General features: G+C 43.4%; 2 protein-coding genes across 3 annotated transcripts in view; one reads left to right on the forward strand and one right to left on the reverse strand.

Moving 5' to 3' along the window:
* Positions 1-1,353: 1,353 nt before the first annotated feature.
* On the forward strand, positions 1,354-21,896 carry LOC117210293. Its single transcript, XM_033453175.1, has 7 exons — positions 1,354-2,705; positions 15,109-15,355; positions 15,822-16,021; positions 16,415-16,618; positions 17,368-17,595; positions 18,467-18,927; positions 19,391-21,896. Exons 1-7 carry the CDS (start codon positions 2,651-2,653, stop codon positions 21,182-21,184), a joined length of 3,189 nt encoding a protein of 1,062 aa, XP_033309066.1. The 5' UTR covers positions 1,354-2,650; the 3' UTR covers positions 21,185-21,896.
* Positions 21,897-21,976: 80 nt separating this feature from the next.
* The window catches only part of LOC117210287, a 32,585-nt gene continuing 27,316 nt past the window's right edge, over positions 21,977-27,245 (reverse strand). For both annotated transcript variants that reach the window (XM_033453152.1, XM_033453161.1), the window contains 3 exons: positions 26,513-27,059; positions 25,681-26,214; positions 21,977-25,507 (listed from right to left, as the gene is read on the reverse strand). In XM_033453152.1, the coding sequence (XP_033309043.1) occupies positions 24,995-25,507; positions 25,681-26,214; positions 26,513-27,059 (1,594 nt within the window). In that variant the 3' untranslated portion in view covers positions 21,977-24,994. The remainder of the gene's footprint in view (positions 25,508-25,680; positions 26,215-26,512; positions 27,060-27,245) is intronic.

The raw sequence follows: 27,245 nt of genomic DNA on the forward strand, positions 1-27,245 counted from the left end.
GACACTGTAGTCGATATAATAACAATAAAATTATTCGTTATAATTTTGTAAAATTGATTTTTTTTCAGGTATGCAAAAGCTATCAATCATGAACGTCGTATGTACATCGCAATTACCAATGAAAAAGTGAAAGTAAACGATTATAATATACTTTGCATCCAATAAGTGTCTCGCAAACGGATGTTTTCTCTGCATATATTACATGATAGAAGGGATGTAATATATCGATCAAAAAATTACTCTAGTACTCAAAGCTACCCTTCTGTCCAGAGTCGTGTCGCGGAAGACGGTTGCATCGATTATTCGTTTCGATTTTTTCTTTGCTTTGGTAAACATCAATAGTTGTTATGGCTATCTCCCTAGTGAACTTTCTCTGGCTACCGTGTCTGAATACACACGTCTGCTTTCATTGGTCTTTGCGTTAATCATGAGTAACTGTCGAAAAAGATCGTGAACGAACTTTCAACGAAACAAGAAAGGAAAAATGAAAGATGAAAGTAACAAATTGTTTAAAGATATCAATTTTTATGAATTTATGTTAGGAAAGAAATGAAAAGAGCCAAGATTATTTAGTTTTTATCCTATTTTACTCCAATTTATTTTCGATGAATCGAAAATAGTTTAATAGTTTGTACAGATATAGAGGTGAAAAAATTTGGTCGATATGTATATGTAAAAAGAAACATAAAATGTTCGAAAATACGCAGGTGTGCGTTAAACATCAAACAGAAATCTCGAAGATGTAACGGAAGTGATAAGAGGAAAAGACAACTTTGCGCCGATTGCATTAATCGATCTTAGTTAGCGATTGTTCGCGAAAGCGAGTCACAATCCTTTCTATCGTGAGAAGGAGCAGTCAACAATCCATTTTCGGTTTCGGTACGATGATATAATATTTAGTAATGTGTTGTTCGTATGTGATTGTGCGGATGCTTTCGATAATAGTGAAACTCCTTTATTGCGACAGCACGAGAAAATTTTGCGGCCTTTGTTAGGCAACGACACATGGTGTACCCGCTGTCCATAAGGTGCTAGGACGCATTAAGAATTAAATAGTGGTTCGTTGCACATCTAATGTTTTTACGCGACAGGAAAGTAATGTCGTTTTCTAAAATATTCTAAAACTATTTATCAAAATTTTAGAAAAAAGTTTTATAAAAACGATAGTTTGCAATTTAAATAAAGAAGACAGTTTGCAATACGATGTTCTATTCCGAATATTAGAATTTTATATATATATGTATATATGTATATATATATATACAATATGTTTTTATTTAGCTGCATTATATTAAGGATTAATAGGCGTAGAAAAGAGAGTCTGGACGAGGAATTTCATTTAAATACCCTAAAGGAAACGATAATAAATCCCTTTGAATGCTCAGTGAACCGATGGAACAACGGAAAGGCAAAGTTGTCGTGGACAACATCGTGAAGAGATGCCAATGGAGGGAATGATTGTCGTCGGAAGACACGGCGAGTAAACACCGTTCGCTTATGGCAAGTAAAGAGACGTGGTCACACTATGGTGGGAGTCAGTTCTGTTATAGTAGGCCACGAGGTAGCAGCTCTGGTGTTCCTGCAGGTGTAGCACGATCGCACAAACTCTCTCTTAGTTTCTGCTGGCGCTCCAGGCTTCTCGTTTTGCCGGAGTGCGCCGCTCTGTGAAAACCGAGCTTCGAGATCGCCTCGAAAGCGATCCGGACAATGAAAACGCGAAATCTGTGCAATATCGCGTGATATATCGGTGATCGAACGATCAAGCTATTGGAAATCTAGCGAATCGACGTCGAATCTTATCGATTTCCGTTAATTCATCCCTACGATAGCTGGAAGAGTACTCGATTGCAATTTGATCGTCGATTGTAAAACATTGACATGAAACGACGTTGTTTCTTTCGGTTATCTGCAGATTAATAATGCGATTGTATTGCGAGAGTGTCCGGATCGTAAACGATCGATAAACCACGCGAACAAACTTTTCATCAGTCAAGTAAACACCATCGTGCAAGTATAAATCGTATGAGCGGTGCGCTCGATTGTTGATCGCTTGAGCGTTTAAAAGTACGCCAAGTCTTTAGAAGGAGAAAGCAGGAGAAGTTGAAGAATTCAGCCAGCTGAAAAAAGCGCCTTTCTTTGACAATTACGATTTTTTAAATTCGATCTCGTTTCCATTTTTTCCTTCGAGAGTTTCCTTCGAAAGAGTTTCCTTTAAAATCACAGACTATTCGCCATAAAGCGAAATTTGTTGCAAATTAAATCGGCAATTTGGAGAAAGTGGATAAACGCTATGGAACGAAAGTTATGTAAATTCTGAGAGACACTGATATTCGTCGAACAACGAGGGAAAATCGATAAAGAGAAGCATAAAAAAAAAACTGTTGCTTCGAGGATCGAGCAAGTCGCGGCAACTTGGATCGATCGTCTATATTTTCTGTCTGACTTCAAGCGTTTAACAGTTTCTCCATTGTTTCGCACAATTTTTCGTTGGTCAACGAAGCGGTCAAGAGAATGAAAGAACACTGATCCTTGCGTGTTTGGAAGATTCGCGAACTGTGAACACGTGCTCTCCTTGGATTTTCAAATCGGTACGCGAACGATGGATTTTTGAAAAAAAGATTCGTCCCTCCAGCCGGTCCACCAACGTGAGATGATTAACAAACTCTTGTTAAGTTTTTGGATACTCGGATGCATCAGCCTCTATGGTATGTTTCTTTATATTTTTATTATTTTTCACCGGTGATTTTTCGAATAATTTGTAGACCAAATTTGAATCATTTTCAGTTATAACTAGACTTTAACTATAAGTAGACTTTTTTTTTGATTTGATTTGATTTGATTTGATTTGATTAGCACGTCTGTCATGATGTTGAATGGAAGCTATTAATTAGAAGTTGTCCAATAAACGAGGTAAACACCTAATGTGTTCGGGTGACTTGTATTATTAATCGCAGTGCTTCTTCATTCCCCCAGCGTACACTTTGTGAATTCCGTTCTATTAACCGTTAACGAATCGGGGACAATTATTTAATCATGTAATCGGACGTTGAGGTCATCAACGACGATGCCTCAAATTTTAAGCGTGTTTCCTAACCGGTACCTATCTACTAACGTCTGTTTTCACTTACGTGGTTGGGCGAGGCTCAAGGAACTTTTTCCTCGAGTCTGATTGCACTCGTGACCGCATCATCGATTTACGTTACCATCGCTAAGAGATTGCGGTGCACGAAGATTATAATATTCGATGCGAGTAACCGATAAATCACTCTTTTATGTTTTTGCAGCTAAATTTGAGATTATCTTGCTTTGTATCGGAAAAACTCGCAGCTCATAAAAATTACTACGTTTGTAATGTACGGAATTAAAATAGAGGGAATGGTAATGAATGTATACTCTCAATTCGCGTTTAACGATCGATATAGGTACGAAAATTTCATGACCAGCTTATTGTAATGAAATTATTCCAGAGTCAGTGAAAGCAACTCTGTCACAGCACTAACGTTATTGCACGCATCGTCGAGGTTTCGTGTAAGTTGTCTCAAAAAGTCGAGTCGTCTGGTACACGAAATTTGCCCGCGTTTCGGTCGTTCACGAGCGTTCACCGTGCGAAACACGCGACGATCGTTTGCGAAAGTGGCGTCTATGATAGGGTCGCGAAACTCCACAAAAATTTGAGTAAAAAATATTTAAGCAAAAAACGAAGAAGGTAACGGGTACTGTGCATGACCGGTGAGTTAAAATATTCAACGTTGTAACGTACTTTGACGATCGTCAAAAAGTCTGTCACAAAGTTCGACGAACTTTTTATTTGCTTAGACGGCGTAATCATGGTTACATTTGTGTAACGTAAAATCGTGGCATGCATACGTGTATATACATAAATTTTTATTGCTCCCATGACCGTGAAGCTGGATCCAGTTACTCTCCTTGTCCTTAACAGAGAGATCTTAATTCTTGCCATCTCGTGACTCATAGGTCAATGTAAAAAGATCTGCAGAAAGTAAAAAATGTGTAATTATTCATTTAATACTTAATACATTTAATACGAGGAAAATTTCATATCTACGTAAGGCTTCTTCTGTTAATTGTTTTCTTTTATAGTTAATTCGACACGTTCCCACGCAGAATCTATTCTATAATCAAAACAATGAAAATGTCCCGAACAAATTTCAGTCTGTAAACGGTTTCTTTTTCGGTAATAACCTACTTTCAATGCGGTGTGTACAATGGCAGATTTTATCGGCGTACATTTCGGACGCATAGTACGTTCACGACAATTCATCGAGATGGATACACACCTCCATTTTCTATTCTCGATGATTCATATGTGCTGTCGTTCCAAATTGTTACTACGGCTATTGCGCGTCGCGTCTAATTTCCTCGACACAAGTGTCGCGTCATCAGCTTTTGACACGAACCAGGTTTGTCAACCGACTCGTGCCGGATCTAACCATTCTCGATCAGAATGTTATCTGTAGTTTTTCGCGCGTGGAATTTCTCTAGCGAAAGAGGATCGTAGAGTTGGACGCGTCAAACTGGTGATCGGATAGGAATCGGTTCATAAACGAGACCTTCGAATTTCGTGACCCAGTCATTCGGCAGTAGGTCATCAGGATATTAGGACATCTGTGCGCTTCTAAATTTTATGTCAGAAGCCAGAGAACTAGCTGAACGTGTCTCGTCGATTTCAGAGGGTCAATGTGCGTATACATAAAATAATGGATGTTAAAAGCAAACATTGAATCTTACGCGAGGCTCATGCTCGTTCATCGTCATAGAATGCCAATGAAAAGGAGGATCGCTTTGTAAAATTCTCTTACTTTTTAATTTACTGTCAAACGGAAGCGACTGTTAAACGCCTCGCTGATAGAATTCAATTTATCAATTAAGTAGAAAGCTACGTGTAGATAACAAGTGGTAGTTAACCGCGCAGCCATCGAGGTGCAGAGTAATTTTGAAATACCGTTCCACAACAGGCCAGGGTTAGCAAACTATCTTCCTCTTCCGTTGTTGCACGTCCGGAATATAATTGCACGTCATTCTCTGGCTTTATCCTGTTGGCGATTTCGGTGTCATCGTAGTCAACGGGGCGGAAATACGACGTGTTGCGACGGTAAGAAAAGAAGGAGGAGGATGGAAAGGAATCTTCGGTAGGTTCGATTGCGATTATGTCGCGAAAGGGAACGGAACGCGAGAATTCGATGATGCGAGAATGAATTCGCGCGCGACCGGTCGATCGACGTCTATCGCGTACTTTATTCCTCGTCAAGGCTTCAGCCTAGACTTCTCTCGAGATCAATGACGCTCCCATTAGTCATTACACAACAAGATCAAAATCAGTTAGTTACGCGATCAAATCGTTGCGATTGAAGTAAAAAGTAAACGTTCGCTGGAAATAATTTTGTCATAGTCGTGATAAATTTGAGGAAGTTAATTTCTTTCTATGGCGTAATATTTCTCGAGGTAATATTATATTTAGGACTATTCCCAAGATCATTTTGCGATCGTACACCGTGAAACGTTAACACGGTCTGTGGTCTGTTCAATTTCGTCGTTCCCTTTGAAAGGACAGAAATTTTCTAAATTTACGAAATATTATTATTCTTCGCTACTAAATACTACCTGCAATTTTTTTCTTCTTAACGCGATAATGGGTCATAATAATGTTCGCGACTGTTTCGCGTTGCGTGACTATAAACAGAACAGCGTTGGTCGAGTTCTGACAGGAAAACGAAGGAAGGAAGTTATCACCGAGCAACGGCAATTGTGCGATATAATCCATTGCCTTAAATACTTTAAATATTTCTGTTAATTAATTTCTTTTCATGCATACTACCTTTTAACGTCACACGTTACGAAAAACCAATCAACCGTGGACGTATGGTTCCATAGCAATCGCTATCTCGTTACAGCGATGGAATTTAGATATTTCTATGTCAATAAACTCGGACAACTACTTCTCGGCTCGCCCACGAGAAGCAAAGGTAATCGGTGCAGCGATTGAAACGTTTCCCAATCTCTTTTGGATCCGGGTTGGCATACTTTTGCACGAGGAAGGGAACCAAGATATACAGTGGACGTAAAATCTTTACGAGTGTTTCGATGCGCGTAGGAAGAGACCGAGTACCTCTGCGTCGAAATTAGCAGATACTTTCTCCGCCAAACGATGTCCGTTTCCTTTTTCCGCTCTCCTCGTGAATCCTCTTGGCGATCGGCTAATATCTCACGAGGCGGACGATTGGTCATTTATACCGAGAACTAATATCTTAATAACGGCTTCAAGATTCCTTTTAGCAGCCATTTTAAAACGCCCGATTAGATTGTTTAAGGATACTCGTACGAATCAACGGCCAAAGATACAATCTTCTTAAAAATAATACTTTCACTAATCGCGAGCCTACTTTTGTGCAAATATCTCAGACATTTTAGACACCGCTTGGAAGACAAACATTACTTCAGCAGATGTCGACAAGACGCTTAAGCGTTATACAAAGAGAGAAGTTATTCTTGAAAGCGTAATACTTAAACCGCACCCTCTTCCAATTATCGTATACGACATCGCTTGAAAATTTAATTTTCACATATCCCATTGCCGTTCACCGCCTCCGCCAACTTTCTCTGTACTTATTACTATTTCATTTTTCACCGTTGATTATCGAACGCGCACGTATGTCGATCAAACGTGTCTATATTTTGCGTTTAAAGAAGCAAATATCTTAGCAATATAACTTTCTTCTGTCCATTAAAAGATCTATCGACTTTCAGACGTTGCAACTTTCCAATGATTTTAATGTCCCAAAACGTGCACTCGGATTTCCGAAATAGGAAACGAAAAACGCGACCGACATTCGAAGCAAGGTGAACGCTCATCGTTGCAGATTGCGAAAGAACGAGCTATTGTCCACTTCCCGCTTTTATTCTCTTTCTCTTTAACCGGCAACCTTCCGGTTAGAAATTTATCGGTGCTTAGTCTGACCAGTGAGAGCTGTGCACGATCTTCCGACTTCTCGTGGCGATCGTTCCAATTTATGGACGCATTTGGCTACAAACGCTTCCTATTTTCTTTCATATATGTTTACGCGTAATACGAAGTACGCGACCATTAACTTATGGACGATCTTAGTCCTTCTACCTTTTTCGTCCTTTCTCTGCACAGTGCCGATCGTTCCGGAAATAGAGTACCGCGCGAGGAGTACGTATCACGCTAACTAATTTACCGATCAGATTACCGTTGGGAGGCAACAACGCTCGGAGACCTTGAGAGTAGATTTATCGTATCTTTGCGAACGGTGAAACGAGAAAGGCGTAGTCGTAAGGATCGGTAACTTTCATCGACTGCTATCGTCACGCGATGCGGCCACTTTCCGCGTGGATCCTTTCAGATGCAAAAGCGGTCCGCTCGTTGCTCAGAGTAAAAAATACTCGCATCTCCCTATCTCCGAACATGACTGACTGAAAGGCTCTGCGTTTGGTTCCTCGTCTTGTTCTTTTATGACCTGACTATTATGAGGTTGACCGATAGAGGAACGAGTGGATAAATTTGTAACAGAAAAATATATCGAAGTAAATAAAGGTACAGGTATAAGTTGATTCAGATCCTTATTCCGATAGTGTTACGATACGATAGACGCGATAGGGAGCACGTTCATATATTTGTAGCAAAAGACAATACCAAAAAAGTTAATCTCGCAGCTTTAGCCGAAGGCAACAAGAAACAGCAATAGAAATCTACTTATAGCTTTTTCGTTTCTAGACCTTGTAAACCAAAACATAACATATATTCAAGGGCGCAATAATACGGACCTCTCCTTATTTAGAATTGTTCGTTTCACTAAATTCTATTCTCTTCGTAACAGCGGTCTCCGGGTCACGGATATACAAAAGTAATTACTTCAACGTGACCCATTAGCACGACACGCGACGTATTTTTAATTCAACCCCGACTTTTCCTCTTTCGTCGCCTTCTTTTCGCTTTCAAGCTCCTCCGCATATCCGTGAATCGAACCGCACTTCCGTTCCATAGCGATCAGTCACTTTTCTTCCAATCCTACCGACAGATTTCCGTATCTCCTGCTCTTCAGGAAAAAAACCCGACTCGACTTTCTTTTTTTTTCTTTTTTTTGTCGTTCGATAATACGTGATATAGCGTGTACCGCGGAATTCCTTTAAGATCGAAGGCAGAGTTTCGTAACGGGTTCGCTCGATGAATGCCAGAGGCCAGACCATGAATTCAGTTTTAAGGTCAGCAGGATAGGGACAGCGGAGTATCGGTGCCAAGTAGAAGAATACGGTATAACGGTTCCACACTCGACGTTTTTCACCTAAAAGACCTGGTCAAGATTCAAATATAAATCTAACGTACGTAAGTACGTTCGTGTCCGAATTTGGGTCGTGAAAAGTGAATTGAGAAGACTGGTGCATGACGGATAGACAGCTCGCGAACGGAACACTGATCCGCGGATAAGAGAACGCCGATTATGCGATCGGGGTTCGATGACCTCGACTCGCTGGATACCGTGTTACTAAGTTCTTTAAACCTTATGTAGGTAACTAAAGTGCTACGGATATACAACGAGCGTGCGAGTAAGAATTAAGTTTCGATGTTTGAAACTTTTGCCGATCTCCGAATCCATTAGAAAATAAAACGGATTTGTCGAAGAAGATGCAGAGATAAGAAAGTTGCTGGATATTCGATCGTACACGCTAGGATCCATATCGATCCATCGCATCGCCTACATCCACCGCGACTCATCGTTACGTTGTTCGAAGAACAAACACGGTCGCGTAAAGGACAAACAGCGAGTATCTAACGTGCTACTAGAAATTATCCCTTCTTATTGCGAGAACCAGCTCGCTATCAGATCACCGCTGTGTCCCACATAGAGCTAGTTTCGTGTTCTTCGCGCAAGGAATTGTTCCTTTATTGCGCCATTGTTCTACGATGGGATTGTTCGGTCTAGAAATTGGTCGATAGCGATTACGAGGGATCCGGATGCACGCGATACCAGAGATATCGGAACAATGGCGACGTTGGCTAAGCGCGATTGTCGCGTGTTTCGTTTTTGTCAGTCGTTTCCTCTGTATCCACTTTTGTTCGAGAGCAATAAATTGCGACGTGCGCGCGGAATGTGCGAATAGCTTTTCAAAACGAGCAGGTCATGATCAAGAGGCCGAGATCTATTCGTTCGCGCAATAATCAAATTTAAAATTACTCTACTAGATTTTCTGAATAGAACGAGGAACGTTATTTTAAAAGCATGGGAATCTGGAACAAGTGAAAATAAATGTAACAGATGTCTAGTAATAAAAATTCATCTGTATCAAATGAGAATAATGTAGAGAAAGTTATTAACGCGTGTAAATTAACAAAGACTATGGATAGAGTATAACAGTTTCTACGTATATACTAAAAACGAAGCGTTGAATAGAGTAACGAATCGTTTGAATATTACCTTAAAAGTGTGTTAAAATATCGTTGAACTTACATCAGCTGTTTTTATTTGAGAAGCAGGTGATAAGTTATCGTCGTTGCACTAATAGAGGTGACGTATCTGAAGGAATCCCGTTGCAGAGAGCGTTTAAAAGTATCTCTGTACCGTTAAATCTCTGTACCGATGCCATCTTTGTGTCGCGTATGTACCTAGATATCCAGTGTACAATCTCTTCTAACATCTATTTAGAATTACAAAGAACACGTTGGAAGATTTAATCGTTATTCGCAACGAGCATTGTCGCTCGACCATAATCATAAGTTGGGCATCTCGCTTGAAATCAACGTTGCGCGCACTCGACGCTCTCGTTGGCTGAAAAAGCAATGGTAGTTACCAGACTAAGTGATCATCGGGCTTGAATTATTAATTCAAACGTCTCGATTGCGACATCGTCAACGTGTATGTATACGCGATCGAATTATAAATGCACTGAAAGGTGGTTTCGTTACGGTTATCGAAGGTGAAGCAATATTCCAAAGCGATTTCGAAAGCTTCGCTCGTATCATCCGAGGAATCGTCTACGCTGAAACGATCGCGTATGCGATTGGCTTCCATCTCTTACTTCTCTAGTTAACGCTTTCGTTAATCTTATCGATCGTATTCGCGATGAAGAAACGCTAGATTCTTTCGATCGATCGAAAGTGGTATACCACTTAGTCGTTCTCTGATCGCGTGGTAACGTTCGATCGTGATATTCGCGTTTTATAACAAGTTGTTACAAAGTTTTTCCAGTAGCTCCAAAAAGAGAGAAAATTTTTGTACCGTAATTGAACGTTCGTGAATTAACCATGATATAAGGCAATTTTGCCTCGACCCAACGAAAGAACGAAATCTGGTTCGATATTTGTCCGACCGATGTATATTGCAGTTATTTCGTAACCGATACAGAATTTTTCCTGGAATTACGTAAACTTGTCGATCTATTAGCGATACGAAAAAGTAGAATGAGGGCTCGACACGTCATAGCTATGTTTTCCCTGGTGTTTTCCATTTCGTTAAATGATCGGCTATCTGTGTTTAATTATTCACGCAGTCTGGTTGTCTCGCAGGATACACGCTCGTCGAGCGATCTAACCACTCTGCCAGGTGTATAATTGATGGATTTCGCCTGCGCTATCAAGACATCGCGTCCGTTTTTAGATCGAATCTCCGTTAACACCGGCAATTACGTTTGTCCGTGTTTCTCCCTAGCTGTACAAAATACGCGATTATGCCGTTCAAACGAACAATCCGAACGTCGTCGTTAATCGAAATGCAATTTCGCTCGAGTCGTCGCGACGTCGGGATCCGCGGACTCTGGAACTTATCGGCGTACGAATAGATGCATCAAGGAAATTCGAGGAATCGAAGAATTACCGGGTTTGCGGTTCCGTTCGGCACCGTTGGCTTCGTTTTCGATTCGTCGGTCAAGTGGCACGTACTAATTGTCATTGACGATGCGTAAAACGGTCAGACTCGATCGTCTGTGCGAGTCATTCCTACGGAAACCTTGACACAGCCTCCTCGACTAGACTCGAACAGACGGACGCTTAGCCAGACCTCTTTCGTACGAAGACGCACGTGTATCGCAGTAGGCGCATAAAGTACACGTCCAAGAGTAAAATATGGGAAGATACTCGTACGACACGGTACATTTATATTTTATGTTACTCTGTAATTACGGAAGAGAGGCCGACTTGTACACTTGTTGGATAATCGCACCACTTTTGTCGTCCGTAACAGGATCGAAGCGATCTTGGACAATTTTTTACGCGCACGATATAAATCTTTGCGTTCTAGTCTTTAGTTAAAAATCGACGACAGACGACGGAGAACCGATCAGACCGAGCGACGCTATTTCTTCGACCGATATATCGTGACAATATCGGGCAGGCTACGCAAAACCGTATTACCGTGTTATGTCGCACGGAAATCGCCGTGTAAACGTACGTTGGCGTGGAAGCGCCGTTGGCCTGCGATTTTTCCGCGGCGAATCGTCGTTGGAAAGTCACCCGCCGGCTTTTAAACGAGGCGACGAGGTGCTCGGATCGGTCGCGCGAGTCACACACGGTCAGTCCTGATTTCAACTCTGCTGATTTCCCTTTTCCATGCCTCTCCCTGACTCGAGACCATGCTCCTTTTGCCAGACGCTCGTTCGACGAACAAAAACTCCGGCAACTCGAACCGCTCTCCGATCTAGCTGACCATTAACGGCCTATTCCTCGGGCTCCTGGCTTTCTTTTTCCGAATTTCTCCCCGGCTAGACTCGTCCGGTCGGTTCATCCACCGCCACCACTGCGATCGTGGTTGCCTATTCGCGGGCGAATATACCGCCTCCGCTCGTATTCTGTTCCGATCTCTGGCGAGATAATCCACCGTTCGAACAAAAAGAGTTTCTCTTTCTTATCTCGACTGACCTCGCCGCCTCTGCGCGTCGATACGAGCAACTTTCTTCGTCCGATTTTCTTTCCGCGTTTTACTTTTAGCCGCCTCTGTCTCGTTCCACGCACCGCTATCTTTTTATTACTTTTATCCAGACGTTCCAATTATCGAGCGATCGTTCGTTATTCGCTTCTTAAGATCGGGACCGTTGCTCGAGAACTTGTTCCTCCAGACGCTTATTCCTTCAGATATCGCGATCCCTCTGCCTTTCAGTTTTTTCACGTCGGCTCGCGGATCTAGGTCGTAAGTTCAGGAGACGGTCGCAATCCTGATCCGCGACTCCTCGACTCCTCGACCCCCAATCCCTGAGCGACAGGTGCCTCGGATTTTCCACCGTCTCGAGTTCCTCGATGTAACGTATTTCCCAAGATCGCTTTAACGCTTATGGCGTGGGCAATAAAAATTCTACGACTGAAACGGCGTACAAGTAAGTCCGGTGCCTCGATACTTCAAACTTTTGCATAAATTTCGACGTAGAAATATCTAGAAGAGAAATCTGAGGCATTTTTTGAAAAAAGTTACCAAGAGAAATTTAGAAATTCACATCCGGTATTGGTATCCAATTACTCGAAACGAGGGTCGAGGTCATCCCGATTTTACGAGCGAAGACCGACCTGCAAATCGCTAGATCACCGTGTTACAGCGATGTTAGCGCATAATGTAGAATTTTCAATATAAACGATAATTGGAAATATCGCAACGAGTATCTGCGCGATATCTCGAAAGGATTCGAAGACTCGCAGTTGCCGCCAGTCTAATTACACTTTCCGTGCTGGACACGTGAGTTCTTCGGCATCGATCTGCCGGTCGATAAATCAGCCGCAATTTTCTAATGCTCGCGGGCCGACAGGTTGCTAGATCGACTTATCGATCGCTTAGACTTTCCCTTCTCACGAATATCGCGTCGGAGGCTGCGGCCAGTAGACAGGTTTTGTTCGACGGGTGTCTTCGAGGCAGCTCGTTAGCGTTTCGATCGTCGAGTTTCTCGTTCGCAAAACCTCGGCCTTTTGTTGGCCGGCAGCAGCGTGAGAGAAGGAAGCAGACTTGGTTTACTTGCCGAGTTACATCGATGTCTTCCTGTGTGGCGTCAAGCTTGAAGAAAAAAAATTGCGTTCCAGGAGATTGTTATTCAGGCGTTATGCTAATACCAGTGCAACGAGCCAAGGAAACCGTTACGAAGTTTCGCGCGAATCTATCAATCTGACCTGCGATGCGTGTAGTTCGGATCCCGAATCTTCGATTCGTTCCGAACAATTTGGTGTGCCGATCGGTCCAGCGACTTTGCTGTTCGATCGAGTGTCGGCAGCCGTTCTCGTCCGACGATCTGCTTCGGATGCGTCGGTGGTCGAGTTTATCGACTCTTTACATTTCCAGATGCGCAAAATAAAAGACGCTCTCCTGCGCTATACGCGTTGGAAGAGTTGCCAACTGTTGGAACGGGTCTCGTTGGACGAAGGTTAAACGGTTTAGCGGAAAATGAAACGTGTGACGAGAGCGGTATAATCGCGGAGTATTCTGAAAAAAATGTATTTATTTTTTCGGGAAGTTTCCATTAGAGTATGCAAACTTGCGTAGAGTAGAAAAATATACGCGACTGAAAAGATAATATTACGGTGATGCACGGTGTATCAATTTTTTTATACGGGAACCTTGACGGGATAAACGAAAGAGATCGAATAATAAGACCAAAATAGATTTATGGTAAATACGTACTCGCTAGTAGGAAGGAAGTCAAATTTCCGACGCAAATTACTCGATTCACCATCTTGCCTTACGAGCAGTTCTGTTCGTAGAAAACTCTGCGATTCTTAACAGGTGGCTGTTCGATCGAAGGGAAAGAGAGAATCGGTACTGGGACTGTGAAAGGGGCACAAGGCGTTTCAGTCGTATTTATTAGGTGAAGTAAAAAGTTCTGAGCGCTTTTTCGCTTTATTTCGACGATGAAATTAACATAGTCAAGATTATTCGATTTAGATTAAATATGCGCCGTTTTGTTCGATTACTTTTGTCCATTTTGAAGGCAATTTCATAATTCCGCGGTTGAAGAAGTCCTCGTCCCTATTGGTAAAAAACTTGACCAGCTCATTTTCACAAGCCTCTCTTGAGGCCAGTTTTGTACCATCAAGAAAATTTTGCAAAAACTTAAAAAGGTGATAATCGCTTGGTGCCAGGTCTGGACTGTACGGCGGATGCGATAGAACCTCCCAGCCAAGCTCTCGGAGCTTCTGACGCGTCGTTAAAGATGTGTGCGGCCTGGCGTTGTCTTGATGGAACACAACACCTTTCCTATTGGCCAATTCTGGCCGCTTCTGGTCGATCGCCTGCTTCAGTCTGGTCAGTTGTTGACAATAGAGGTCCGAATTAAGTGTTTGCCCCGATGGGAGCAGCTCATAATGGATGATTCCCTTCCAATCCCACCAAACACACAATAAAACCTTCTTGGCCGTTAATCCACGCTTGGCGATCGTTTGGGCCGGCCCACCGCGATTGGACCACGATCTTTTTCGGCTGTTGTTCTCGTATGTGACCCATTTTTCATCGCCAGTCACCATCCGCTTCAAAAATGGGTCGATTTCGTTACGTCTCAACAAAGAATCGCAGGCATCAATTCGGTCCAAAAGGTTCTTTTGCGTCAATTCATGTGGCACCCATACGTCGAGCTTCTTCTTGAGACCAGCCTTATGCAAATGGTTCCAAACGGTTTTCTGGCTAATCTTCAGTTCCTGGGCAATGGAATAAGTGCTCACATGCCGGTCCGACTCGACGATTTCCATGATTTTATCCACATTTTCGACGATTGGCCTACCAGAGCGTGCCTCATCTTCGACGTCCATATTACCAGAACGGAATCGTTGGAACCACCGCTTTGCTGTTGCATTCGATACTGTACTGGGTCCATAAACAGCACAAATTTTTTTGGCCGCCTGCTCCGCCTTTTCACCTTGGTCGTAGTGGTACTGAAGAATGTATCGAATTTTCTCTTTTTTTATCTCCATTTTCGAACGCTGTAACACACAACTGGCTTCACCGAACACAAAACTGACAAAGAACCTTTTTGATGCGTAATATCACCTTGAAATCGGTGTATACTATGACTCGATGCGATGTGCACATCGTGAGATATGGCTCACTAAAGACATCTAGCGAAAAACGCTCAGAACTTTTTACTTAACCTAATATTTCGTCGTTTCTGCAGGAGACCCGACGGTTGCGCAAGAGTGGCCGACGCCTCTCGACGAATCCGCGGACGAGAAGAACGATGCCGAAATTTTTCGAGCTGTCGTCGAATCTATGCGACAGTGGACGTTGCACAAGCAATTGCATCATAGGACCAAGAGAGAAGTCTCGAAGGTTTGCTACGAAGATGTTGGCTGTTTCGAAGACACAGGACCGTTCAGCTACCTGGAGATGCTCCCGTCGCCACCTAAGGACGTTGGCACTAGGTATTGGAACGTAAACTACCACGCGAAATGATTCGCGAATACGAAACAGACTGTGATTTTCTATCTATATGTCTCGTCGTAAATGTATCCAAATTTTTACGTTTCTTACGAATCTTTCGGTAAATGCATCTTTCTTTGCGATGATCACCGTCGTTTCGTGCAGCGTCGAGATAACACGAAGATAGAAACGATATCTGGCTTGTGACCTAGCTCGGCGAAAGCACGCCTGTAGTTTCGTTACATGTTTCGTAAGTAAGGCGATGCGTTGTAAGAAGCACGCCTAGTTGCATTTACGAATAAGCGCAATCGCGCATGGGTGGATATATGAACCACTCGGAAAAACAAATTGATCAACTCTGTGTTTTACAAGTTCCTAGATCTTTTGTAATTCCATCGGCGATTAATTGGAACGAGCACTCGGCGAAATACGAAACTGGTTTTAATTGTTTCCTTCGGTATGTCGCAGATTTCTAGTGTACGGCAGCAGAAAGGCAAGATCGATTCCGATGGAAGTTCCCGCCGACGACATAAACGATAACGCACACCGTGCCATAGATCCCGATCTACCCACCAAAGTGATTGTGCATGGATTCGGATCCAGCTGCGATCACGTCTGGGTTTATGAAATGAGATCCGCGCTAATGACTGTGCACGAATGTAATATAGGTTCGTAGCGATTCTTTCTAGTTCCATGACTACGTACCATAGACTCTGAATACTTATGCAGATTCGTATTTCTGTAAACGCGATCGAAGACGCGTAAACCTAAGCGATTATTTGCTTCATTTACTAAACATTATTACGCGCACATTTTACATTTTCTAATTTCTCGCGAATGCACGAAAATCCACGGTCCATTCGTGACGATAGATTTCGTACAAAACTTTACGCGAAACAACCGTTCGGTGTAAAAACGAGGAGTCGATCACACGGCAAATGCTTATTCACGGTTGGTATCGGAAAATTTCATTGCCCTCTTACCACCTGGCCATACGATCAACGTAAATTTCTCTTTTCACTTTAACGAGCTTCGTCTTCAAGCCGAGCATATCTTTTCAGTGTGCGTCGACTGGGGACCAGGAAGCGCGGTTCCCAACTACGTAAGGGCGGCTGCCAACACTCGTCTGGTCGGCCGACAATTAGCCAAGCTAGTGCGAAGTTTGAACGTACCTTTGGAGAAGGTTCATTTGATCGGTTTCAGCCTGGGTGCTCACGTGGCTGGATTTGCCGGCGCTGAGCTGGGAAACGTCTCCAGAATCACAGGTACGGCGGAGCCCATTATGCGATACTTTTCTCCGTACGCAGCTGTTTGCGATTTATTCGCCGCGTGTTCACGATTGCCTCGTTCGCTCTGTATTTGGGCAACGTGATGCAGTTATCGCGCCCAAGTTGAGCAACGCGTTACGGATAGCTGTAGTCTCGATGTCCTTCGAGAGCCGAGTTTCCATCGGTAAAAGGAGATCCGATTAAGCGTAAAGGGCAACTACGATTATTCGTTAATCGTTGAATCGATTAAACTTTTTCTTCGAGTTCTCTCGCAGCTGTCCTTCGCGGTAAATGCTTCGCTTTAAGAAATCATCGAGTGCGCTCGCTACGCTTTAATAAGCTAATTGACGCGAGCGTCGAAGCATAAATGCGTTCGTATACGCGTTTATGAATTCGTTGCCCTTCTCGGTGTGATTTATTCAAATGAAAAAGGCTAGGAAAGATAGATACGCGAACGCGGCGAACGAGCATCGAGACAGGCTTGGAAAAATGGCGAGAGGTTGAGCAACCCTCCGCTCCATATCTTAATCGCGCGACCGTTCACCAGAAACTGTGACGAGGTCTTTTGCAAAAGCGTTCCAAGTAAATGTGTCGCGGTTGCCATTCGGATATTTTCATCTTTTTCTACTTTATCAACGGGTTTTTCATTAACTGCGCTTTCCTCCAGCCGGTTAGATTTCGTTTATACTCCGTTCGAGCAATATCCTTGGACCAGGACGTTGTCTAAGAATCTGCGTAATTCACAGGATTAGATCCTGCAGGACCACTGTTCGAGTCTCAGGATCCTAGAGCCCGACTCGACGAAACAGACGCCAACTTCGTCGACGTGATTCACAGTAATGGTGAACAACTGTTGCTCGGTGGTTTGGGATCCTGGCAGCCTATGGGCGACGTCGATTTCTATCCCAACGGGGGCAGAATGCAGACAGGCTGCTCGAATCTGTTCCTTGGTGCCGTATCGGATATCATCTGGTGTAAGTGTCTCTTCTATTGTACACTGCTAGAAGTATTGCAACGTTTCGCGATATTTAACGCATATTCGATGCTTCTCGCCGCTCTTATCGTAATTTTTGAATAAACGCAACAAGCAGGTATCCGAATACCTTTGAACAAACTGAGAATATTCGCGCGAATTCACACTCTCTTATGTAGTAATAGTAAAAAAGGATGGAATCTGGATAGAAAATTGTTTTATCTAATCCAAATGTTACGAGTACACCTTTTATATTTTATTTTTGCATATCACGTGCATCGTATGCGTTTTTCACATTCTAAAACTTCATCTCGTTCGTCCCGCTTGCTATGACGCATCGCGTATAAACCTATACACATATGTATAGTACCTACACTTTGTACGATTCATGCGCACGTTGGCATAAGTGCCGCACGTAATGCACTTGACTTACTTAATGCACTCTATGTATTTTATAACCCGATGTACTTGACGCACTTATGACAAGGTTACGATATCGTCGAGCTTATTCGGAACAAAGGGATAATATAGAGTAAAGGCCGGTAAAATCTTTGAAACTTTCACAGGTTAACGATACTTGACGATACCCGTTGTCCGTTCCTTCGTATAACGATTTGTTCTCATTACGAGCTATTGGCAAAATCTAATGTAAGAGGCACGATAAATCAGAGATTAGAAAGCGGGGTCTTTTTCACGAGTGTGGATCGCCGTCGTTCGGGATAGCGTTACCTTCTCCGCAACGCGGATCGAATTCTTTGTCCTAAAGAAAGCGGGTCACGCTGGCCCCGTGAAACGTCGCCTAAAGATACTTTGAATATTCAAAAATGTCCTGGCCATACTCGATCGCTTCATCGGAAATTTTCACGTTGCAGCAAGCGCTGTCGAGGGTAGATCCCTGTGTAACCATCGAAGGGCCTACAAGCTGTTCACCGACTCTGTAAGCCCAAAGTGCCGATTTCCAGCGTTTCCATGCGACAATGGATACGACGGTCTTCTTCGTGGCGAGTGTTTTCCTTGCGGTGCGAACAGCATGGGCGGACCTTGCGGCGACATGGGTTACTACAGCGATGAATCACCGGCCAGAGGACAACTTTACCTGGTAACGAGAGACGAAGAACCTTTCTGTGCTCACCAGTACCAGGTGAAAGTGTATAATAGTCGCAGCGAAAGACCCACTAGGAGTTACGGGAAACTGCAGGTAACTCTGGTTGGAGAAGCATCTTTTAACGATACGTTCGCGATGACGCGGAAGGACGAGGAGCTTCTGGTTGGTTCGATTCTTCAGAAGATTGTTGTACCGCACCCTGCGATTTCGAATTTGGAAGCTATCGAGGTAATCAATAGATCGACGTAAGTATTCTCCGTTTATAAGTATTAGGACACTTCTGTCGGTTTTGCGTAGAATCTAACTAGATCGTTAAGGAAGGAATCAATCAGTTAGAGTTTGGTGTTTCTACGAAGTGACGATTCGAAATTATTTGCGAGATTTGTAAAGAAAAATCACGAATCGACGAATTCAGTGTTGGTATCGAAATTAAAATTTGGCGAAAATTGTTGTCAAAATTGGTTCCTGTGCAATTCGTCGATTTAACAAAAGTGAGTAGATGAAACGTAATAAGTGGAATATCTAATATAAACGTCATCGTAATACCAAGAATACAAACTTTAATAATCTTCCAACGATTTGTCAAATTCATCCTGTTTTTCTCTAACTGTCCCAATACTTACGAACAGAGACGTATATGCATGCAAAAGTCTAATAAAAAACCTTATTTATTCTGTTGCAAACATTACAGATCAAGTACACGGCGTACAGCGGCTGGATCTCTTCAGGTTTGGTGTCCTGGAGCATCGACAAAGTAGCCATTATCGACAGCTTTGGAAAGACTCTTTCCGTCTGCAAAAAGAGTCTGAGCTTAGAATCTGGGAAACCCGTTCTACTTCCTCTCTTCGCAGGCGAATGCAACGTTCCTCTGGAATCGGATAACTCAACGTCCCCGGCATTAGAACGTCTGCTGCAAGAGAAACCAGGTGGTATCGGGCCATTTACCAAAGAACAGAATTACGAGGCGAAAGATAATATCCCGATAGAGACGTTCTCGAAAGAGAGAATCGCGTCGTTGTCCTCGTCGAAAGGTTTGGGTCCGTTTACCAAGGAGCGAAATGTGCGCATAATCGAGAGGAAAGAAAGTTTCAAGACGAACAGCTTCGAGGAAACGGGCAATCGTGGCAGTAGCTCGAACCCTTGGAATATCGTCGACATATCCAGCGATGGAGATTCGAATTCTTTGGAAAATTCCGAGACTGAGAAAGGCAGAGGATTCTCTGGTTCCAATTTGTTCGCTGCAAGTCCTTCTCCGAATCCTTCCGTGGAACCAACGACCGAGTTCCTTCCAGAAATACGGGAACCTGTACTGCAAATCGATAAGAAGGAAACAGGAAGGTCTTTGAAGTTTCCAGAAATCACAGAGCCGATCTTGAGGCCACGCTCGGCGAGACAGAACACCAGAAATGAGATTCACAGTCGTGAAAAGCAGAAAGAAGAGATACAGGAGACTTCCTCGACGTCTAGAGCTTTTACGGTACAATTCTTGCCAGAAAGGTTGGCTGGGATCCTGGCGCAAGCTGAAAGGTACGCTAGGCAAACCCTTCTTCCTCTGATTTCGCAGTACACGCCCAGTTTCGTAACTGGATCGCGATATGAGGAGCCTAAATACTTTCCACCCTTGGGGGAGATCGCTTCGGAGGATCAAGGGCCCAATGAACCGGAGTTGACTACAAGTAACTACCAACAGGACTTTGAACGACGGAATCGAGATGATCGAATCGTTAACACCGAGTCTGCTTTAAGAGAGGGGAGAACGATGAATTCTTCCAACACTACGTCGATGGAAACACCTGCGATTATCGAGGCAAGTTATCAGGAAAAGGAGATAAATTCAACGAGAACCGATGAAAGCAACGAATGGATACCTATAGAACATTCTACCGTTTCAAACGCCTTATCTAGACAAGACTTCAACGTGTCCAGGTCTCTGAATTGGGAACACGAAAAGTACAATTGGTCCACACAAACGTCAGAGAGTAGTACGTCAAAAGTGGACGATTGGGTGCCTATTACGATTAAAAGCGAAATTGAAATTCCTGAGGCTCCGAATAACGTCTCTAACGAGATTAACTTGTCTCGCGTGGCCACTGACAAGCAGAACAAGGCTGTTCGAGCGGAAGCTGTGACGATAAAGGACTCTGTAAATAATTCAGACGAGGCTGTTGCCTCTGGGAAGGACGAGAGAAAGTATATTCCTCTGATCGATCCGAACGCGAAAGAATTATCGTCGACGAGCGTGAATGATATCTTAGACGTTGGTCCGAGCTCTTCGAGTACGAGCTCTACGTACTCGCCGCACTCTCACATTCAGAAAATCCCCAGACCGATAGAAACGAGAAGTAGCAAACCTGGTTTGACGAGGAGGAGCATGGTCTTTCCTTACGCGTACGAGAAGAAGAAGGATCCTAGGACCAGGTACATACCTTTGATACCAGAGGAAGACTTTGGAAGGCCATACTTTTCGGTCGATAGAGAACGCTGAAGAAATCAAGCGGCGAAGATTGTTTGGAACAAGATTTATGGAATCATCGTTCGTGATATGTTTCCACTCTTACAAATGTCCAATTTCTTATTGGCTTTTCCTATTGTTTGTAGTTGTTGGTGATCAGTTGTTAACGTTTTCGTGGAATTTGTGTTTCGAGTTACTGATACTATGGAACGTGATAACATCGGTCAGTAAAAATCGATGGCTTTATAAAGCACGCTTTAAAGATGTTTTTGGTAAAAATTGGAGCCTTAACTTTATTTTGTATATAGGAATTTTTTTACAATATATATAATATAATATATATATATATATATATAGCTTCGCTGAAATCTGTTCTTTTTTTTCACATCGTTACCGTTAACTAATTCTTAGTTATTAGAATTATTATCATCGTCATCTGTGTTTCCCCCATTTATTTTATTTATGTCGAACGGACGATCATAAGAGCGAAAAATCCCACTTTGTATATGATGACCCAATCTTGGAAATCGCAAAACGAATCGCTGAAATAGTATTATATTTCTTTCTTCTTTTCCTCTCTCTTTCGTAATAATATGTACAGCTGGTGTCTATGCGATCCACCTTCGTGGCGGTTCACGCGAACGGTAGTCAAAAGTATGGAAGAGATGATTTAAATGGACTTCTATGTGTATCTATAATATATCTGTTTTTACTTAAAATAAATAACCCTCTTTAAGAAGAAAAATGCGCCTCTCGGTCTTGCAAGTACTCGTGTACTCTGTCACACTTTCACAGCATCGTTTTTCTCTCTTTTTCTCTCACACACGCACGCAGACAGAATCCTCTACCTTTTTTTTCGCTTCTGTTCATCTAATGTTCATCAAAATTCATGTAATTCTTCTCTTCTCCTCGACGATCGTCTTCCGTCAGCAACCAACTCTCTCAGGATATGCCCACTCCTGATATGTCCGCGACTATTAAAAATAACCCATTCGCAGTCCTTGCTTCAATGTTTCTTCAGGTACCGATTGACGCGTCAAAACAGAACGCATCGTTCTATGATAATCGACTCGATACAAAAATAACAGGTACGTGAGAGTTTCGTTTCGATAGCTGGGAAGACTACAGTTAAAATGACTCGTTCGTCGATCATCGATACACTCGAAAACAAAAGCTTCGTGAAAAAGTTCTACGTTATTTTCGTATCGACTCGATGGGACGAAACAAAAAAATCTTGGCTTCTGGTCGACAGTGCATTCCGTTAGGCAAGGAAGAAGGGACTGCGAATTATCGACAACTTACTACTTACGTACATATTTAACAAACACGCAGTCTTATCAAGTAGAACCCGTGAACGAACTCTGACAAGTAAAAAGGTATAGTTGCCTATTATTCTAGTAGAAATTTGGTTCGACTCGTCCCGCAACCAGGGCGACGAAACGATTTACACGCTGACGCGCGCTATAGTACCTACCCAAATCATCCTCTGTTACCCACATACAGTACTCTCAAGGATATAAAAAAGAAATTCGTAGAGAACGAACCAGACTTGTAATCGTGATATGATACGTTAAGGTTGAAGATAACTTAAAACGACCAAGCCGATTGACTCGCGATATAAAGGAAATTGTTTAAAAAAAAAGTCTGATATTATGGAAAAGAATTCGGTGCTCGTCAAAAGTCTTATAAGGATACTGTACCTGCGTAAAAAGAGCGCAACTAAAAACTAATATGCTCCGCGTGCCATCTCGAATTCGTCTCCTTGTCCCACTAAGCTCCGAGTCAACAAATTCTAATTATACAACTAAGTATTTTACCGTATAACACGAGACACGATTTCGAGGCAGCCAAGGAGCACGTACGATTTCTTACGCTTCTAAATATTCACATGCATTCGTCCATTCGATAGATCGTCATTCACATTCTGAATTCCATGTGTGTCCTTCGGCAAACATTCAATGAAACGTTATTCCCAATGGTTCGTTACGTTCGTTTCGCTTTACGTACGCTCTACGTTTTATCAACGACTACCGATGTATCGTATCTTCGAACAGGTCGTGTTGTATCCGCCTGTGTTCTGTTTGTTCGCTTTCCTTGGAACACTTAAGTAATTAGCGCTACGACATACAAAAGATAAGGCCGCCGACGATAATACACTGACTAGATCAGTTTCATTTGCTCTCTTTCTCTCACTCTCTCTCTCTCTTTCGCGCATGCTTTCTCTCCCTCCCTCTCTTTCACAGTGTGTGTGGTGGACCATCGTCCCATTTCTTTTATATCAACAAAAATATTCAGGACACGGTATCTCTGTCAACAAAATATACTATGTGTCTCGTTTCGCATCCTGAGTACTAATCTACGACGCGCAACGATCAAACACCACGTCGTGGCGTCGCGCGTCGGGGAAGTATTCTTTACTCGATGAAAAATGTAATTAAAAACTCGTATAAGCACAGCGTAGGCCCTGACGAATTCTTTTACCTCACCAAATAACACGATACTGTACAAAAAAGAAGACGGCAATACGGCAAAAAATAACGGCACAGGTACGAATGATGATTACAAAAAAAGAAAAATATAAATTATACCAACAATATACACTTTACTTTACACGTAAAAACCTGATGTTAAAAGCTCTTAAAATTAAAAGTAGTTTCGTTTATTTTGTTTTCAATGTTGCAATTCATATAGGAAAATATACCGCCTTCTATCGTACATTGCCGTAGTTCTCGCTGCTTATCCCGACATCCTGGTATTTAATGTAAGAGTGTAACGCTGCTAAACGATGTCCACATCGATATCGGCGCGAAAAGAAACGTGTACAAACACGAATCAAGTAACAGGAGACGATTGGTTGGGATTAGTAATGCGTTAAAAACCCGTTTTCAACATAGAAATGAATACGATCGGTTCATTCACATTTCGATTTTGTATGATCGTCGTTAATAATCGATAAAAAATCGGTTGTCGTGGATAAGGACGGAGGTGGCTAACTAGGAACTGCGAGGCACTGCAAAAGGTAAGAACATGAGCAGCGTTTCTACTGGCATTGGATTGCCGCAGTCTCAAAATGAAACGTGTATTGCTTCTTTCAATCCTCTGAACCGTTAACTTCTTCGTCTGCTTCTACTAAATTGCATGTCCGAGGAAAATAGGCTGATGGTGTCTGAAAATTCCTAAGTATTCCGAACTACAAACGCAAGAAACGTTTCATTTTCATGCAAAATACTATTGACATATCCTGTGGCATGTGTAAAGTGAAAGAACCTTCTTTTAAAATTTACCAGCTATTGTATCGAGTATAAAGTTTTTCTTTTTTTTCTTTTTTTTAAAGTGCACTAACGCGGTGAGAAATATGTAACGATCGTCGCACGCGGAAGAGGAAACTCGCGCCGACAGCTTCAAACATAGCAATACGGGTCAATAATGTATGTAGATTATCAAAAAACATCACAGTCGGGTTACTAGATTTTAGAGAAGTGTCCGCGGAACTCCCACTTGACTATATTTTCATTGAACTCGAACCAGATATTCGAATCTGGTTAATACTGACCCTGTTCCAACCTTAACCACTTCGATCGCAAAAGTCCAATAAAGATATAATCGTTCTTCGATCTTTCTAGCTCTTCTTTCGCGCGCGACTAGGTCGTTCGACCCTACTTTCCTCCGATCGCTACTCTTTTCCAATATTTTTGTCGCATCGACATAGCCATCGCTGTTCCACGTGGAACAAATCGGGTCGAAGCGTTTCTCTGTGTAGGCGCTTTCACGCGGTCCAGAAACATCGGTAAAAAAACCAAGAAACCCTAAGGAACGAACAGTACGACGTGCGAGTGATGTGTATCACTTTTTGTCAAACAAGGGCAATTTGCTGCGCACCGCACCCTCGCAAACGACTAACCTCTGCGCGGCTGAGATACTGCATAATGGAACGGGACCCTCTAAGTTTGCTTTCAAGAACGTTAACCTACTAGAACTGGCATCGTGATCGGCAAGTCGCAAGCTACCCGCTTGCTTCCTCTCGAAGTACTCGACGATCTTGGAAATAGTTTTACTGGAAGACCCGATACCGCTTAATCTATCCTCCCAACAGGAGTCGCCACCTCCTAAGCTCGCTATATCTTCGGACGAGTCGGTGTAGATCGAGCTGGTTCGATGGTCGTCCAATAAAAACAAGCTGCTTGCCGCGGAGCTGCTCAAGGTGGAGGTGTGTCGACGATTGGGTGGCTCCGGGCTGAGATCTTCGCCGACGCAGCTCCAAAAACCCGACTCGCAGCTACCTCGCCTTCTTGGCTCCCATCCGTCTCGGAAAAGCGGATGAGTGAACAAGCTGGCAGCGCCCGCCTTTGTAGCCACCTGAAAACCGGATTATCGTTTAATCTCTAATTAACTCCAGCGAAACGCAATCTCAACCTGGCTAATTACTTTGATCGCCTAGACACCTCTAATTACCACGTTGCTATTTAGCGCTTGAATTTCGCCTATACGGTCGTTAAATCGCGCGAAAGAGTCAACTTAACTGTCCCTACCTTTCTCTCCCATTTCTTCCTGGCGGTCGGACTGCTCGGTTCCGAGTTTGGTTTCTTTCTGTCCAAGATCTTCGCGATACTGTCGTTCTGCGCGGGCTTGAACTTGGCGATAGCATCTGTGACGCTTGGCCTGACATCCTCCAGAGACGGAAGCTCCAAGCAGCTGGAGAACAAATTGCCAAGGATTTTCTTCACGCCACCCAACGCGTGGAACGGATTCGCCGTCATAGGCCTGTAATGCGGGTCCCTCCTGCTAGCCAGTTCCGCTACCCTTCTCACGGAATGACACCTAGCCTTGTCGGAGGGCGTTGCGTTGTCGCAGCCTCTCGCGTCCGCCGATTGACTCCGCAGACGAGCGGTCTTGCGCTTCGTCGGTCGTCCTTCTCGAGTGATCTCGTCCATGCTGGACATGAGAGCAGGATCCACGGACTGACGTTTACCGATATTGTTCTTCGATTCCTCCTCGTAGTTGCTGATCATAGTGTCCAGGCTGCAGGTAATCTCGTGGAAGGTCGGTCTCGATTTTGGCTCGTACTGAAACCACAGCGATGCACGCGATCGTGAAATGTTTACAGACTAAGAATATACATTTCGAGCGGTACGAGCGGAGTGACATCGGAGATTTTGCAACGAGCGTAAAATGCCATTACCAACTGTATTACCAACGTACATACCGACGATCTTTAACGAATACGATAAGTTGGATGAAGCAATTTAAGAAAATAACGCGGAGAATCGAACGGCTCGATCTGTCAGAGAGTCGAAACAAAATCTGGACAACGAAAAAGGTACGCGAGCGTCGGAAATTCCAGGCAAGTAATATTCTACTCACGGTGCAACAATTGAAGGCAAGCTGCAGAAAGGCTGGCGGCGGATCAGCTGCCGCGCAGATCTCTGCCACGGCCAGGTAATCGAGGCCAAAGTTATCTGACCGTGGTAGAACGTCCGGATCGGCCGGCACGCGGCCGATCAGCTCGCAGACCACTATACCGAACGAGAAAACGTCCGACCTGTGATCGTACCATTGACCCTTGAGACATTCCGGTGACATCCAATAGGGACTGCCTACGGTGCTCAGCCTGTATCCGGAACTGGGATCCGGGATCTTCGCTGCCAGCCCAAAATCGCCCACCACGGCGGTCATTTCCGACGTACTTTCGTCCTTCTTGATCAGCACGTTTTTCGACGTGAGATCCCGATGAAAGACCCCGCGACTGTGCAGGTAGGTCATGCCCCGTGCCACGTCTCTCGCCAGATTCATCCTGATCGGATGGGGTAGAGGCGTGTGCCTCGACATGATCAACTGTTCCAAGCTACCGCCGTTTATGTACTCTGTGAGGGCGTGCAGTTGACCCTCGTGTACACAGACTCCCATGAACCTGCAATGTACGAATCATAGATCGTCGAAAACAGCGAGAACGAAGATGGGAAAAAGCTAGCGGGAGAGCTAGCGTACTCGCGCCAGATGGTGTTTCTCAGGCTCTAGGTTTTATTCAATTCGCTCTCTATGCCCCGGGCACCGCGCATACTATTTTCCTAGCTGCATAATTATCAACGTTGTCGCG

Source organism: Bombus bifarius, unplaced genomic scaffold (assembly GCF_011952205.1).
Source record: "Bombus bifarius isolate JDL3187 unplaced genomic scaffold, Bbif_JDL3187 scf7180000007968, whole genome shotgun sequence".
Taxonomy (NCBI): Eukaryota; Metazoa; Arthropoda; class Insecta; order Hymenoptera; family Apidae; genus Bombus; species Bombus bifarius.